The sequence below is a fragment of the Columba livia genome, chromosome 3, assembly GCF_036013475.1.
Source record: "Columba livia isolate bColLiv1 breed racing homer chromosome 3, bColLiv1.pat.W.v2, whole genome shotgun sequence".
Taxonomy (NCBI): Eukaryota; Metazoa; Chordata; class Aves; order Columbiformes; family Columbidae; genus Columba; species Columba livia.
In genome coordinates this window covers 117,393,178-117,411,125 of record NC_088604.1, presented here as the reverse complement: position 1 = coordinate 117,411,125, position 17,948 = coordinate 117,393,178, and the positions used below count along the sequence as shown (strand labels likewise).

General features: G+C 40.7%; 1 protein-coding gene across 3 annotated transcripts in view; it reads left to right on the top strand.

The window, feature by feature from the left end:
- Positions 1-17,948, top strand: part of PLCB1 (phospholipase C beta 1) — a 405,394-nt gene that overhangs the window by 122,639 nt on the left and 264,807 nt on the right. For all 3 annotated transcript variants that reach the window (XM_021282907.2, XM_065059870.1, XM_065059871.1), the window contains exon 3: positions 17,478-17,546. Coding sequence is in view for 2 of the 3 variants with exons in the window: in XM_065059870.1 (XP_064915942.1) it covers positions 17,478-17,546 (69 nt within the window). In the remaining variant the exon portion in view is untranslated. The remainder of the gene's footprint in view (positions 1-17,477; positions 17,547-17,948) is intronic.

Genomic DNA, 17,948 nt, shown 5'->3' with positions numbered 1-17,948 from the left:
CAGACCACAGGCTTTTTCTTTGGGGACTCTTTATTCTAGCAGGTGACCGAGGTGCCTCCTGGCTGTGGTGTTGGTACAGTGCTCTTGGGCAGCAGGTTCGTAGGCTTTCTCTTCTTGGTCTGGAAAGAAAAATGGGGTTTGGCTGTAGGTATATGTATTTTTGTCATTTAAAAGGACAACATTAGGTTTTAAAGGATTGTTTTCACCTCCACCCAAAGCATTTGAAATTTTTTAACAAGTAATACCTTTAAAAATTATTGTTATTGAGCTCTTCTGCTTCCTCCTGCTCCTCGCTTGTCCCCCAGGATTGTTCCCAAACCGGGAGTAACTTCGCCTTCAAAGGCAAAGCCGTTGGCACAGCACAGTGTGTGTGACAGCACCGTCCTGACACTGACACACCAATGAGTCGCTCGGAGCAAACGCTCCAAGAACGCAGACGCAAATTCCCATGTGCTTCCCCCTGCCCTATTCCTGAGATCTCAGATGTTACTTGAGTCAGCTCTGCTTAAAACATGGGTGTACAGGACTCCTGTTGTGTTTTTTTCCTAAGCAATATCTGTGATGTCAGTTCTGTGCTGCACGGTAGCACAAGTGGGATTTTGCAAGCATGGGTCCAGGCTGCTGCCAGTCTCTGTAGATTAGGGAAACAAAGGATTTGGAATTACTGATGGAAACATGACAAAAGGGTCTCCAGCCCCCATAGAGGTTTTCTTATGCTGTCTTGCCATGTACTGTCCGCTTAGAGAGAGATGCTGCAGAAGTGTTGTTAGGAATGTAATTTCATACTGACTGGTATTAATTTTCTCCTGTATCTTGCATCTGCATCACTTACTAAATGAACTTTGAATAATTATCTAGTGAAGGCCTCTCTGGACTTGAGAATTAGAGATACTGCAGCAGAAACACACACACACACACAAAGCATAATTGTAAATAATGGATATCGACTGGATCTGCCAAAAGTTGCAATAAAAAGTCTCGCCTTAGGCCAATTGTTCCTGGCATACAGATGAAAAAAAGGAATCCAGAAGTATGCAGTATAATTCGAGCTGCTGTACATCAACATGTACCAGCTAGGCTTTTTCTCCCATCTATTTTTTCCTTTTCATGGAGCTCATATCTATCCCAAAGGTAGAGACAAGCTTTTGAAAGCATTCAACTACCACAGATCACAGCCAGCACTTCTGTGTGACGTAAAAGTCCTGGTTGCCTAACAGAGAACATTTTATTTTATTTTATTGCTTGCTGGGGCTGAATTAAAGGTGAAATCAGATAGTTTCTAATGAGGACCTATCCTATTATTTCTTAAATGAGAATCAGCTGTTGGCTTCTGCTCAAACTCTTGATGTAGTCAAAGGAGAACACAACACTGAGATGTCTCACTGACTGTACAGAGAAGGTTTTTGCAATTGTTTATGCCAGTCCTCGGAGAATAACTGTGAAATGGAGATCATGATCTGATTTATATATATAATTTCTGTGATGTATTTCTGCGATGCTGCAGAGCTAATTATAGATGACTATAAATACGCTATTGGGAAACTTTAAACATTTATTTTAGCGCTCTTGAGGAAGCCAGTCCTAAGTTTGGTAGACTGTGGTGAATTATTGACCTAACAAATTATAGCCATGGACTACAGTATGGTATTGACATTACAGATTGTATTGTCGTCTTTAGAAGTCATTACAGAATTTAATTTGGGGCATGCTGAACTTTGAGATTTACATTGGGTGGGATATGACCTTCATAATATATGAGGCATATGTTAACCTGTGTGCATAGTAGACAACTGTTAAAATGTCTTCCATAAAAGCCATAGAAATTACATAATAAATTCACATCAGATTTTTTTCCATCTCTTTGTGCTCAGGGAGCTGTAAATGCAGATGTATGAAGGCCTGTCATGAGGGGCATTTACTACCATAATTCTTAGAAATAAATCCAGCTTCCTACCAGGTATCGGAAACAAGGTTCTTTGTTTGCTTGTTTTCCTGTTTGTGTAACCTTTAGCATTCTGGAAACGATCTAATTTTGGCGTCAGAAGATAAGAGAAACAGGGACTTGCTACATATGCACACAACAGGAGAAGTGATGATTTTGCAGGCCCATAGGACCCGTTTTATTACCAAATGCGTGATTGGTTCCCGGATTTGTAAGCAGAGCAAGGCATGAGCTGGGCTGCGTTTCTTTTACAACCTCTGAATTTGTCCAGAGGTTTGGGAAGTGGTGGTGAGTCCCAGCAGCAATGAACTGAGGAGCATAGTGCAAGCACTCAAAATGTACAGCCCATAATACGTGCCGTGTGTGTGCCGCTCATGTACAGGGCACATGTTGATGTTTTATACGGGACAGCGCGGGAGGAATCGCTGCATCTGCTCCTGAAGCAAAACCCTTTTTGCAGCAGCTGCCAAATGCAGGAACGTGCTAAGACAGTCCTGGGGAGGATTTCATTATTCCAGGGAAACTCTAGGAGGTTTTATGTAGCCAAAGTAAATGGTAATTCTCTAGCTATTTCCAGAGTTTCCCTTTTAAATCCATTCAGGAAGCGAGTCGTTCCTGCTCCTTCCTACTGCCTGGCATTGAGTCTGAGCAAGAAACCTTTTCAGAAACAAAAGTGCTCTGGCAGTAGAGGATGTTGAGAAATACTCTTAGTGTCTGTCCTCGGCACTCATTGCTGGGGGAAAAGGTGACATCTGGATTCCTATCCCTATATGCCGAGTTTAGGAAAAACAAAGAAACGCCTCCGATATTTCTGAAATGAATGCAGTCGATATGGCCAGCCTGTCGTTTCATTTAACTCTGAATTTTGGAGGGGGGAAAACTACATGGCATCAATGGAAAAAATAGTATTGCATTATTTAGGCTTTTGCTTCATAATGGATCATTCAAAATCTTCTGAGAATAGGAGGTGAGCAATAATTTATGAGATGATCAAATGTAGCTACTATATCCGGGGCAATAAAAGTCTGGATGGGTTGATTTATTTGGTGAAGGTTAGACATGCTGCTCAAATATTGATAGGATCTTTCTGAAACACAAATTAGTTTGTTAAACACAGAACAAAAATTATTCGAAATAATGAAAAAGAAATAAAATACCATTCCTACTGGGGCTAAAAGCACTCTGGATTTAAACATTTGAGCTTTCACAACATCTGGTGATCTCTATTCCTCCTTTAGGGCTGTAATGACAAGGGTTCACTGGATTGTGTAAAAACAACCTGCTAAAGAGTTCTGCTGTCTTGGGCACGTACTTGTTCAAGAAATTAATCTCATGTTTTATCTGGTTTCATACTGTATCTTAATTTGTTTTGCTGCTGCAATAACTGGCTAAGGTTTGTTTATCCATAAGGATAGTTGCAAATGTAGTTTGAGGGTAATTTCAAGTTTAATTGAAAAGCCCGGTTCCTTCATCTTTTTTTAATTGGCTGTGTTATTCTTGCAGTAAATAATCCCCTTTAAAAGACTGAGGCCACTGAGAGAGATTAAGCCTCTACTAACCTGAATAAAAACTTATTTTAAAGAACAGATAAACACCGTTAGAATTTAGGAGGACTTTCTGTATGGAAAAGGTAAATTCTGGTCTGGACTGGCAGGTAAACCAGATGTTTCAGAGAAAGGAAAATTGTATTTGCTTTAGGAAAGGAAACTGGCGTGCCATCACATCTTTGTCCAAGATACACAGAATACTGTTTAGGGTCAGGTTTGAAAGATCCTGGAGATATAATCCAGATCGAAAAAGAAGTATAAAGTTTTACATCATCATGTATCTGCGTGGGGGATTTTCTTTGTTGCAGAAGAGGCAAGTTCCATAACAGGAATACTTGTAGAAGATGTGGAAGAAAGAGGTTCACAAGTCCTTCTGGTTTCTATTTTTTTATTTTTAAAACAATTGCTACATTTATGGCAAAGTTCTTAAAACTCTTCACACATGGGAACAATATCAGAAGACAGTAAGAGCCGTGTTTATGTTAGGAAGTTTTTTAAGTTGGGATTTAGGGCGTATCAGCTGGTGCCATCAAGGAGTCACTGCCAAAATGTCTTTTTAAAGTTTGGCTTTGTGCTGGCTAATTGCTCTGCAGAAGCTCTGCAGTGAAATATAGAGTTGCACAAAATTCTGTGTCATTAGTCATTGCCTTGAGGAAATAAATAAGATTACTTAGCACTTCATACATAATGGGAAAAGCTCTTTGTGGCAGCATAGACTTGGATTCTGTTAGCTGTATTGACTAATACCTCCAGATCTGGTCCAGTGAGGCCACAACCAGGGTTACTGGAAAGCAGCTGTTTCACATACCAAACAATTGCATCAAGGTTTATGTGCATTTAATGTTTGTGTGTTATTAAGTAAAACATGTTCACTGTGGTCACCCTTGACCCTTTTGTGAGAAGCTTTGTGCATTTGCCGCTGATGGTTTCATCTAAAATGCCCTGCAGAAACTAAGGGAACGTGGTGAAATGTGGCCTGGATGGACCAGAGTTTGCTCATCAGTACCTGGGGAAAGATCATGAGAACCCGAGAGTCTGGTTTAATTGGATCAAGTATTTTTCATTGAATACACATAAAAGCCAGGAGATACGTGCCTAAATTCTTGTATGTCCTCCTACACATCACACTCCACGTTTAATCTTGTAATTCCTGTACAGGAGCTTGGACTACAAATACTAATTTTTTAAAAATCACCAAATATAACCCTAAATATCACAATTGTAATCATAAAGCTGCAAGAGTTGACCACAAACGATATAAATAAGACTTTCTAACAAGTTGCTGTTGATTTGCTCTCTCCCCTGCCATGTGTCTTCCAACGGGCTCAGCTGTCAGACAGGCTCATTTTGAGTACCTTGTGTCATCGTCCCTCCTGTCCTGACTTAGCGCCAGCCTGGCCATGTGTTGTGGGAGGGAACCTCAAGGGTGACCAAGCTCCAGTTAACATCTCACCAGCGAAATGCCCCATCTGATGTGTGCATGAATTAAAATCCCCATAGGTGATTTCACTAACCCCATCCTCCACCCAAACGGCATTCTCTTTGTTCTCCTAAACAGATTTATCTGCTTTCATTGTTGCTTTTCAAACTACCATTTTTCTAGAAAAAAACCCACTCCTGTGCTTGCTGATTTCCCTCTGTTTACTTTCCATAACTTTAAAAGTTTCTTTGAAGATATTGACAAAAATAGCTGTTTCTCCATCCATGTAATTACTGCAAAAGCATCCATTTTCTAAGTCTGCCAGGTTTTTTAAAAATTTCTTCTTCTAACTAGCATGCATTTAACCATTAGCAGCACTTTTCGTGTTATTCTGGAAACTGTCTCGCCTCCCTTGAAAGACACACTAATTCTCACTCCTGATTCTTAACAATAATTTTATTACACATGCAATTTCATTTAGAAAGAAATGAGACACTTGTTAAGAGATTACTTTGGCTGCAAAGTCAACCACTTAGGGAATATTAGAATAAACTTATAGTTTCCTTGTACATTTTGAGATTAATATGAACATATATTCCCCACAGGTTTTTTATATTCCTTATGTGGAAATAGAGAATTTCTGGTATTGTAGTTTGTTTCAACTTGGCTGTGTTTTCAGAGGTCTGGTAGAAAGAGATGACTTGTTTGGCTGTTAAAATCCAGAGGTATTTCAAGCAGGAAGGCATTAGATCTTCCCACAGACAAGAAGGAATTGGTATTTTTTGAGCAGGCATAAAAGATGTTTTCCAAACCGTTTTGGCTTACATTCATCTCCTTTGGAGAGACAAGCCTTATTTCAGAAGCTGCAGCTTCACTTGAGGAAATTGGTAAAATCACCTTGGCTGCTACTTTGAAGAATAAAAACAACCAACCCAGCCCAGGCAGTCACCCAGCATGATTATTTCATGCTGAATGGTTAATGTTTTTTAAAGAAATGAAGGGCTGACATCCAGTGAAGAGCAGCGGACAAATCGCATGCAGTGATACCGTTTTTCTGATAATATGAAATATTCAGTGCTCCTGGGTGTTAAATGTCCTGCAGGTTGCTTGTGTCCACGGAGGTGTTTCAAAAAAGCAGAGATTGCGGTGTTGTGCTGTACATCTCTATAACTTTGGGTGTATGAGTCGCACAGATCCACACAATCTGTGGGTCCAAATCTCCTGTTGCAGTCACTTGTGAGGACTGAGCCCTTTGATACTTTCTTCAAGCTGTGTTTCGGTCACCTTCAAGAAGACAAACCTCCTTTTGAAAAGCCAAGAAGTATTAACATGCTGCTGCTGGGGGAAAGGTACTTAGAATAATTATGCTCCAGAGAACAGAACTGAGAACATTTGTGGGGGAGAGAGCAGAAGATTGCAGTAAAACTAACTGCTAAATAAGGACACATCATTAGATAACAGCGTTAACCTTGGGTTGGCTGCTTTGCATTTAGCTGCGCATACTGGAACAAAAAATAAACAGGAAAGAGCAAAGAGTGCCCTGATAGGAAAGAAAAATGTCTTGTGTGTGTGTGTGCTGTCAATAAGTAGAAACAAGTCACAGCAAAAGGAAAACCCCTCATAACAGCCCTCAAACTGTTAGATAGAGGTAACGAACCAAATGCAAAATTACAAGTGTGTTACAGCATGACCGAGTGTAATGCTGAACACAACCAAATAGTAGCACCCTTGACGTGTAGGCTGGAGTCCCTACTAAGAAAAATGCATTCTTCAGTTTAATTAAAGATAAGACGACCTAATCACACATCTGTCTGTCACCAAGTTATTTACTGAATGATGACTTGGTTATGTTTTGTGTGTGTGCCTTTGGTGCTTGGAGCAGCTGGCTCCTGCAGGACAGAGTAGATGATAATTGAGGCTTGAGTGTGGCATAGGGCAAAATATTTTGGGAAACGTGGCTTGGCAAGAACTCAAGGTCTTCCAACAAGTTGTCATTGACTTCAGCTCTGGTGTGTTTGCAGAATGACCTGTATTTCCTCCTTCAGTGTAGATTCTAATTTCAAATGCAGTTGCCAAGATTAGAAGAATTTGAGGCGTGCACATGCAAATACCTTAATAAAAATAATTTCCCAGATCTAGCTAGAGATTTATAAAATAATAATGAAGAACATGATGCATTCATATTAATAGTAGATGAATGTAAATTAAACCTTCGGAGATTCACCCACCGATTCTGATCTGGGGATTCTCTTGCTTTGATTTTTGAGATGCACTTATCCATAAACCCTGGGAGCATGCAAAAGTAATAATGATTACAGCTCGTATAAAGTAAATTAGTGACAAATTCTTACTCCCCTCTAATTAATTCCTTAATAAATACTGAACAAATAACTATGTCCTAAACTCACTTATATTTACAAGGTAAGTAGCAAAGGGAGGAAGTTAAGGATTTAGCTGTAAATGAATATGATTCCCTTAGATCTGTATTATTGGAAAAGATTTTCTGTGTGTATTCTGGTTTTGGCTGTTGTTTAGTGCATGTATTATTTTCATATTCAGAAACATGTCACACTCAATTTTAAAAGGGATTTTTGCTTTCAACATCTAAAGAAAAACAGTCCTAATTTTGCCCATACTTATTAGAATCTATATAGCTCAATTCTTATTTCTTTCTAGATTGCTCCTGTTCCTCTCAACTGATTATACAATGCATGTATTTATAGGCAATAATCATACCCCTCCTAGCCTTCCTTTTTCTGTTCTGTGCAAGCCAGGCTCTTTCAGTCTCCTCTAATAAAATCATACTCCCAGTTCTGCAGTTGCTTTTGAAACCCTCTCCATACCTCCTTTAAGCTAAATTCAGCTGCGTACTGGTGACCAGATTTTTACATGATGTTGTATCAATTCTGGCTCACATAATTAATCAAAATTCGGGCAGAGCAGCTCTTCAAAGCTTCCTGTGCCAAGAAGGAAAATCTCAGGTTAGTTAGATGTGATCTGGCTGGCAAGCTCATGCGGTCTCTTATTTTTTTGTTGTTTTACCTTCACATTATTATATTCCTTTCATCATCTCATCTAAAGCTTTGCCTGTCAGACTAATGTGCCTACAGCTGCTGGGGTCATTTGCCCTTCTTCCCATTTTCTAAAATGTAGATGTTAGAGGTTTTCTTCAGTCTCCAGGTCTGCTATGGATTAGATGTGAAGCTGGGATGATTTATTCAAAAGCTCAGTGAGAAATCTTCACCCTGTAATAACAACTATGCTGGCAAAATAACTGATCCCAAGAGATTTTTTTTGTCTAGGGGAGAAACCTTGACAATACATCTTTTAGTGCAGTTTCAGCTTTAAATACTTCCTAGAAACCAAACCTTGGACTCTAGAAACATGAAGTGCCTTTAGTTACAAAGGTCAATTTATGAGTTTTCAGCTATTGTCTTTAGTGCTTAAGCATCAATGTTATAGCTGGATTCTCCAGTTGGAACTGTGCCTGAACTGTGGATTTTCCAGTTAAGTAACACATGCCAGGGCCTTAGCTGGAGGAGCTGGCAGGAATATACATTGTGCTTCTCTACAGTTTTCAGCTGATTATCCTTTTACCTTATCCCTGCACGGCAGTCACAGGCGTGTAAGTAGGGCATGTATTGCTATGTCGAGCCCTAAACTTACAACTCTTTCTGCTATGTAGGAAGGAGAGCAAATCCACTTCCCTAATCTCCCAGTTTTGCTCTATTTACATGTATGAAAAGTATTTATTGTTTTAATACAAAGCAACCAAAAGCTCTGGGCTTTTCTAAAAACACAAATTCAAAGCTGTAAATGTGTTGATGTTCTGTGTGAGTTGAAAGGGACTTTTAAAGAAGTTCAAAGGACTTGATCTTGTTCAGTCTTGGAAAAATGTGTGTTTGTGGGCAGGTTTGGTGGAGGAGGAGCTGCAGCCTCAGGTGGCAGAGGGATGTGGGGCAGTGGGCAGGAGTTGGACAGCGGCTCTTCCGCCTGAGATGAAAGTCTCTGCTTCAGCTCTTCACTATTTTGGGTACTCTGCTGAAAATAACACACTTTACTCGCTTCCATAGAAAAAACTACAATACTGATCTATGTAGTCTGTGATCCCTGGTCACAGAGAAATAATGAGTGGCACAAAAACATCACCCCCAAAATATGATATGGCTCTTTCCGGGAAGCCGTTTAATCATCATAATGACACATGATTATGACTTTTGATATGAAAAGAGAAGTTTCTTAATAGAAATACTGCTTTTTTTAATCCGCAGCTTAAAACTTCACTTCACTGTACTTTTCCTTGTGATGCGAAAGCTAAAAATTGCCAGGTTGTTCTCAGTTATGTGAATATAAATCAGTCAAGTACCATTATGAAGGCTGCCTACAATATGCTTTGTATTTTCTTTTGAAGCAGGTCCTCCCCTAGCTCTTTCTCTTTTGAATATGGCCACATCTCATCAGTTCTCCTTATCCTCCTGTTGTTACCCAGTTGTACATGTGGGATGAGCAGCTCCCCGGGAGCAATTTTAGCAGAATCAATCCAATTCCAACCAGTACATCCAAGGTGCTTTTGTCCATGTGACTCCCACTGGCAGCTGTAGGAAAACCAAGTTGCCTGGATGAGAAACCTGGAGTTTCGAGCTGCTGAACTTGAGAGAGAAGCTCCTGTTGGTGCAGGATTTCCCATTGCAGGGTAGCACAGTGGGATGCAGCTAATAAGTGTGGGACTAAGATACAGAGATAGTTTTTCAGCTTTGCCACTGTTTTCTTCTGTCCTGCTAGGAGTTTACTTCATATACCCATTTCTCCTTTCATCCGCTGATCGTCTTGTGTATTTAGGCTGCAAGGTTAAGGGTTGTGGCTTGTTTTTGTGGATTATATACCGATACTCTGACTAACAAAGGAGTAGTTTTTATATACCAAACTGAACTTATACCTGGTCATGCACTGGTGACTTTGGACTAGAACTGTAGTTTTGGACATGGCTGAAGAGGGAGGAGAGTAGTTTTGTCTGTTGCTACAGAAATTTTCTGCCTTTTCAGGGCATTACTTTTAAAATCTCAAACGATTGCTGATCATAATACTCTTGACTCTTTGGCGTGACCTTCACTCAGCTTGCAGTGATGAAGGCAGGGAACAAATCTTTACCTCTGCATGTTCTTCTGCTTGCTGACTATTTCTTTGCATGAAGACTTACACTGTGAAATCTGTGTGCCAGTTTCTAGATTGCTTAGCCATACCATCTGTAAATCCAAGTAAATGAAATTTTCCTTAATGAAGCAGCAAAGAACTATATGCTTAGATGCAGGAGACTTGTTTTACTTTCATTATTAAAAGGGTACTTAGCATGAAAATTCCTTCTCATTTTTTTTTTCCTAATAGCCCAGTGCTTCATATGGACTGCAGACTATTTTCCCTGTACTAGAAAATGCTGCTGTTCCTATATCTCCAGGGATACACTGAGAGACTTGGTGTTATTAAGATGGCAAAAACTTTTCAGTTCATGGCTTTATTTTCTATAGGAGTGCTTGCTATAAGGGACTTTCAGTAGGGAGGTTGTGTAACTTGGCACTTCAAGAAGAACCTGCAAGCAAAGAAACCTTGCAAGGTATTTGGAGCTTATTCCCAGAGCAGTTGTGTGCAGTCATAAATACTAGTTCTTGCCTCAGCGGTGCTGAGGTCCTCCAGCCATTTTTGAGTTAAGAACAGTTAATGACCACCCAATACAGCTTAGCTCAGGTTCAAATTTTGGGTGGTAAAGTGATTTTTGAAAGTTTCCTTTTTGCCAGCGTTTATTGGCCAGAATGGAAGAGCTTGAAAATAAGTGATTTTGAATGAAGTAGTGGAGGCAGCAAAGTGTTCTTGTCTCTTGCCCCTCAGTGTCTCTCGCTTTGTTTTTAATTTCGGGTGCCAAGGTGTAGGATTTGTCTCGGGCTTTGCATTTTGTAATAGATCTTCAGAAGGCAGAGTATTCAGGAGTTGCTTTAACCAGATTTGAACACAAAGATTTAATAACCCTTGGGGAAGCTAATCTAGAAATATGTGCTCAGTCTAACCTGAGTATTTATTCCGTTATTTGAGTGCCTTGTGGTTGCCTCTTCATCATCTCTGTGAGGGGAGCATCACCTACAAGCAGCTAGAAGAGGTCTGCTTGCTTTGGGCAGGTTGGCACGCTACAGCATTCATCTAATAACCTTCAAAGGCTTGGTAAAAAGAGTAGGTGAGAAGGTAATAAAACTTGTGAAGAACAACTTTATGCAGGAAAAGACTTTGCTACCGTCAGAGAGAGTTTTACCATTGACTTCAGGGTATACGTGCAGCTGTGCTGCTCTCTTATTGACACAGCCTGTGATTTTGATGCCTGATAATTGAATTGTGAGCTGCCAGGAGGATACATGGAGACAGTTTCTTCAGGGACTGGCTCTCTCCAGTGGGATGCAGCTTCTGAATTCTCTAACAGGGAAACACAGCACTACCTTAGCTCAGCTCCCATTAATGTCATTGTCAGCCTTACTGTTTTTTCTTGTAGCCACCGATGCATGTTTCCGTTAAATCATCTTCACCAGTCCTCCACAGTTTTCCTTTGGGATGAGGAGACAAATCACTGCATTTCATTCTATTTATTTTTAATGATAATGGAAAAAAATAGATATGTTTTTAACAGGGGGATTCTATATGACATCCCCCAGCTGTGAAAGCACCCTTTCTAAATTAACACTAAATGTTCTGGACTTAATCTGAGTGTGGTGGATTTATCACTACACTGTTAAAATCTATGAAATCTAAATGACGTGTATTCTGTAAATGGTTTTAAATTGCTCACTTTGCCTATGTATCTATTCTGAATCTATAGGACCAGATATTTCTTCAGCATAACTTGTAATTGTTCCTGATCAGATTCAAATGTTGATCTTAGTGTTTTATTTCCAACACGTTGTAAGGAAGTCACTCATAGCTTTATTTTAAATACCACTTCAAAAATACAGATTAAAAATAAAAGTAACCCAGAACTGCATAAACTTTTTGCTTCAGGAAGTATTCAATACTTTCATGTTCAGAAAATGATAAAACGGAGTCTTTCTCCATTAAAGAAACCTTTCATCATGATTAACTATTCCCAACAGAAGATGTTTAAGTCTCTGTTTGAAGTTTATTTCAGCAAAATGGCCATTTCCCTTTGAGAACTCTCACCAGATGTTACCATCCAGTAGCACTCAATGGTGCTTGTTTACAAAACTGGCTTCGTTTTGCAAAGTTTATTTTACTAACGCTATGTCAGACAAACTTTGAAGGCTCAGTGTTGTGTCTCCCATTAGATCGACTGGTAATATTGGGAAGAGTTAGATAAGCTTTCAGGCACACAGTTTCTTCTTCATATTTGAAACTAGAAGGAATAGATTTAAAGCTAAGTGGAAGATGGGTTTTCAGAGTTTAATTGGACCATATCCCTAAACGGCAAAGGCTACAGCAACAAGACTGTGAGAACTGTGCTCCACAATTGCCAGGTTTCATACAATGGGGAAAAAAGAACATCTGACCAGACGGGATGTGGAAATGGAGCTTGAACAACGTGGGTCAGAGCAATACACAACTGCTCAGCCCCAGGGAGTACTCTGGGCAGACTGGAATTAATTTTGTTAGGGTTGTGAGTAAAGTGGTGAGATATCTGGACCCACTAACTCGTGCAGCTGTTGTAACGCACACCCGCTTTGCTGTGTCTCCTTGACATAGTTTTTGTGAAGTTTTGGAGGACATTGATCCCGCTCTCAGCCCGCCGTGCCGCCCATGGCCCTTGAGCAGAGCTCTCTGGTGGGATCCAGAAGGAATCCTGCTCTGTAGCTGGGGTTACGTCACGACCGAGTTCCCAAGACACTGTGATTCACTTGGCATCATTTTGGGCAGTTTAAAATAGGAGTGAGCCAGATCCTCAGCTGGTATAAATTGGTGTTACTATATTAAATTCAGAAGGGCCTAATTATAAGTGCTCAAGTAGGCACTGAGGGTTGCACAATCTATTGCTTTAGTGAGTGTGTGCTCACCCATAAAAGCAAGATTGCACAATCTAGCCCTATATAAATGCGCCTGCTAATTGAAAACAAACATAGTAGGATTAATAATTCACTTCTCCAGAATTTCCGTGTTACCAATTACTGGGGGGGTCTATCGGTTGCATTAAGAGATGTTACTCTATTGCAAGATTAACAAGTCCCAACAGCAGTGACTGGAGGTCTCTGAAGAGGGAAAAGTTGGACTTGCAGAGGTGTGCTGGTGTTTGGATGGTTTTGGTGTGTGTGTGTTTTTTCTTTTTCCAGTTGCTACGGCTTCCATGCCTCGGGCAGCACAGAGTGCACTTTCCAGGCCTGCACGGAGGGCGTCAGTAGCAAAACTCCTGGTGAATTAAACAGAGGAGGGTTTGGACTGTTTCGCTGCACAGGAAATGGGGCATTATTCTGTCCGGTACTTAAGTGTATTTTCCCTTTACAAAAGTCTGCCCACATTTTGCAATAGGGAAATAGGAAATTGTCTTTCCTCTCCTTTGGGAGGAAGTTGCTCCCTGCCCCCTTAATTAGTCGCTTGAAAGATGAAAGCAAGTGCCCAGGGGTCAGAGAATTCCAGGAGGTTTGGTATTTTTGAACCAAAGAACTTCTAAGAAATGGCACATTACAAATTCTGATTTATCTCAGCCCTGCTGAATGCTGCCTGCAGAGGCACTTGTGTGGATTTATATACTGCTCTTGTCTACTTTAGAGCATAGGCTAAAGCATCTATCGGGCTATTGCTTCTGCTGAGCTGAACATACATACAAAATGTATTTATGGAACCTGGACCATTCCTTGCTGATACCTGATGGTGCCTGAGACTTTGGATTTTGTTTTCCTGTGGCTTCTGTAATTACCACCCAGGAGAGAATCGCCCCCCCAAATTAAATGATTGTGTCAAACAGGAATATAAAGGGTTATAGGGATAGGATTATAAAAGCTGCTTTCTACATCAGGTCAATCTTTCCTACAGCCATGCCAGCTGGTCTTGGCAAAGTAGAACCACAAAACTCTTCCCCTGTTCTTCTTAAACTGCCCTTGCTGGGTCTTGGATCCTCAGGCTGTCACATTTTCTGCAAGTATCTTGGTGGTTCCTTATACTGTCCTTGGGGCTGCTGGTTGTTGCCTTTTCCTTTTCTGTGTCTCTTTCTAATGTGTGTTATTCCATTTGAAGTGTCTTTTTATGTTCGTGTTACAGGAGGTCTAGTTGCACTTATGTAAGTGAATAAATGATTGTTTATCTTTTTTTATTTTATTTTTTAAAGCTAAAATGCCAGACCAATCCAACAAAAAACCTTCTGAAATTCACTTTGTGTGTGGTTCAGCATCATTGTTTAAGATCCATTTTTCTTCAGCAGCTTTCATTTCTCTCATGTGTTTGCTGTTAAAGCCTTTATTTTTAGTGCTTGTCAGTCCTTTCAGTTGGCAAAATCTTATTTTTACGACATGCTGTGTGTGTGCCTGTACCTTCTGTAGAACATTTCACAGTGGGCTGGAGACTGCTTTGGGGCACTGGTGTTATTTGTTGTGGCAAATATAACCCCTGGCCTCTCACCCCAAAGACCACATTTCCTTTTCATTTTCTTGCCTTTCGTGCTGTGTTGTCTGGTCTCCTTCCCCTTGTAATTATGTCGTGAATCTCCTGTTTCCCACCTGAGTTCTTGCTCTGAGTGTGATGAACCCAAGTGTAGCGCTGCCTGTTTCATTCATTTCACTCGTGCCGATATCTGAACGGCCGCCCGCGTCAACTCAGAGATAAGCCCTCCCATGGGCCATTTTCCTGTTCTATTTAAAGGTGCACCTGCTGCCACGCTGTGATTCTATTACACTTTACCTGCACATAAGACTATTTAATAGTGCTTCTTTGGCTCTTTTCTCTCTGATTTTTGTGTATATATATATATATATATATATATATATATATATATATATTTAATGTGTTAAGCAGCAAGTTTGCCTTCCACTGCTGATGTATTGCAGGTGGTAATGTGATGTGGTTGGCACTGTCATGTTTCACAAGAGCAACCTGAGAGAGTACCAGAGACATTCCCTTCTCCCAACGCTTCTTTAAAAGAAAAGGGAAGGGCAACAATTCTGTTTTATTTGGCTAATAATTTGTAGTGGCTGCACAAGCACTAGGAGTATTGTGCTGCATTTTGAGATGTGAATGTGGCATGGACTAGATTTCAGAAGTAAAATACATGGAGGCATATTTGCACTACTGCAGCATCACTGGGACTCGAGCCATAAACTTCACTGAGAGAGGAATGATGTGAATGTGGGAATGTTATTGTGAAACCCAGAGACAGAGCTGTGCTTGGTAAAAATCAGCATTGCTTTTTCACTATTGCAGCCGTTTCACTTTGGTGAAGAGCTGGTGCCATCCAGGCCAAGAGACCAGTCATGTTGGAAGATGGAGAGACCAGTCATGTTGGGAGTTGGAGAGCAGTGCTTGCTGTCTTTTGCAATTTTTTAATGTTCCTTACACAGGTGTCTTGTTGAAGAGTGAGATTACCCAGAGTTTTGTGCATTAAGGGCTTTTCTGCACTCAGTATTGAGCTTTGCCGTAACTCCTGGCATCAGTTGTGCTCGTGTTTGACAGGATAAGTATCAACATAGTTCAGATCTGGAAGTCAGATTGGCTTCAAACTGGACCTGAACGTTGGGTTCACAAACCATCAGATGCTCCTGAGCTGGAACAGGGACAGCTGTGGACAAGCTTTTCTGCCCATCCATCAGCCATCCCTTTGAAAGGCTGCAGTGCTGTCGGAACAGTGCTTGTGGCCGTGTGTATTGGTGTAGTGGAGGTGATTTCCTAAGGAGGGTTACAAAATACCACCTTTTACAATCCTGCTGATATTTCTTCTGAATCCATGCAAGTTTTGCCCCCCTTGTCCTGTTTCTTGAAAGTATGAGCAAAAAAATTAAGATCTCTGAAGGCCAGTTTTCCCCTAGACAGCCTAGATAAAGAGGGGTAAAAATGTTCATGCAAATTGCATGGTACTGTAACAGGATTGGGATTGATATGTGGGACAGAGGGGAAAGTCATGAATATACAGTCACATGAAAATCTGGTGGTAGAGCTTATGTCTTAATAGACACAAAAGATCTGCAAGAACTGTACAGAAAGAAGTCTCTTAAAATGCAAAAGAAATAAGGATACAAAGTAACCTGTGGCAAAAGAACATGTTCATGAGAAAAGATGGTTTTCTTTTCTCCTTGGAATGAAAAAAAAAAATGTAGTAGCTTTGTCTGGCACAGAAATTTCAAATTCTCTGCACAGCATTTGTAATTACTGGAAAGCTGAAATGCACTGAACTGGCGTAGCTCTAATTGCCGTGTGGTCACTCTCCTGCTCAAGTACTTTTAAACTGTATTTAGTATGTAATCAAGCCGTGCCAACATGGACTATTAATCCAAATGCTAGTGTAATTGAGGCAGACGGTATGAAGATGTACTTTAGGATTGTCGAGTGATGCTACATCAGGTCGGATGTTCTCGCTCCTGGCAGAACCCGTGCAAGGCTACTTGGATGCGTGTGCTTGCGAGGGAGCTGCTGCTGGGAATCGTCTCCAGCATCCTTCCTCCTTCCAAACGCTCCCTGCCCAGAAATATTAAGGCGTTCTAGAAAGACTCAACATGGCAACAGCCAGAAACGCCCTGATGCAGGGCGAGATTGGGGAAAATGATCTTGGCTCAAGGTTATAATTTGCTGTGTTTGGCAAGAGGCGAATAGCCCGCGCTGGTCCCGCAGGGCTGGGTGCACCCGCTGGGCTGGCACTGGTGGGCTCAGCTCAGCACCCATCCTCCCTGTGCTGCCAGGGAGGGTGGAGAGCCCAGAGATTATCAGGGAAAGGAGATTCTTTATATCACATGTGCATATGGGGAAGAGAGGAATTTGCCTAACAGAAGCTGTCATCACGTGTCAGTTTTCTTCCAAGTATGGCATGTGTTGTGGAACCCACAATTCGAGAGTCGTGTAGGAATTATGAAATGCTTGTCAAAAGTACATGGGTTTTATTGAGCGGTAGTCACTAAAATTGTTGGAACCTGTTATCATTGTAGATATAACACTTGTTGGGTTTTATGTGCACTTTTCAAAATGTTCTGGCAAGAGCGAAGTAGGTTTTGGATTGCAGAGGCAGGGTTTCTGTTTGTAACATCACCTTTTTCACACTGTGAATATAATCAAAAAGCTAAAATTGTATTAAAAAGAAAAAAACCCGCGCCACAGCAGCTGATATTTAGTGATCCAAGAAATAAGCTTGATTCATATGACATCTATATATTCTGCATATCATGGTAAATGTGCACATTTTTAAGGAAAGCAAGTTATGTTTCTAAAGTCTTGGTATTGCTATTAGAATGGCTCAAGTGTAACAGAGCACTCCTTGAAGCTGTTCTCAGTTTGAACAGGCGTCATTGCAAACAGGCAAACCCCTGACAAATGTGGGAAGCGGGGCACTGCAAACACAGCCAGGCTTTTGGACTAATGGATTAATTATCTGTGTTGCAATTTTGCCTTCTAGGAGACTGAGCTGCTAGATATCAGCCTTGTCAAAGATGCCAGATGCGGAAAACATGCCAGAGCTCCCAAGGTAGGAATTTTTGCTGTGTGCTTACATGTTATATCAATGACCTAGATAAAATAGAATGGCAATTATATGCAAGAATTTTTTCTAAAGTTCCTTTAGCTATGAAGAACTATTCTGTCTTTTCTCCATTTATCATGGTTTCTGATGAGAAGCGTCACAATTGTTGAGCTGTTGTGATTTGATTCTGTGTGTAAAATGCTGCTGGAAGCTCTGCTGGCAGCGAGGGAACAAAAATCCTGGTTTCTCAAGGTAAATTTACACAGGCTCCTGGCTTCCCTGATAACAAGGAGCTAACAGTTGTTTACGTCCATGCTGCATTTTGTGCTGCCTGTTTTCCTCTTCCAGTGCCTTTTGAGGCCAGAAAAAGGAGTTTTTTTTAAACTGCCATCAGAGAGGTCAGGATAT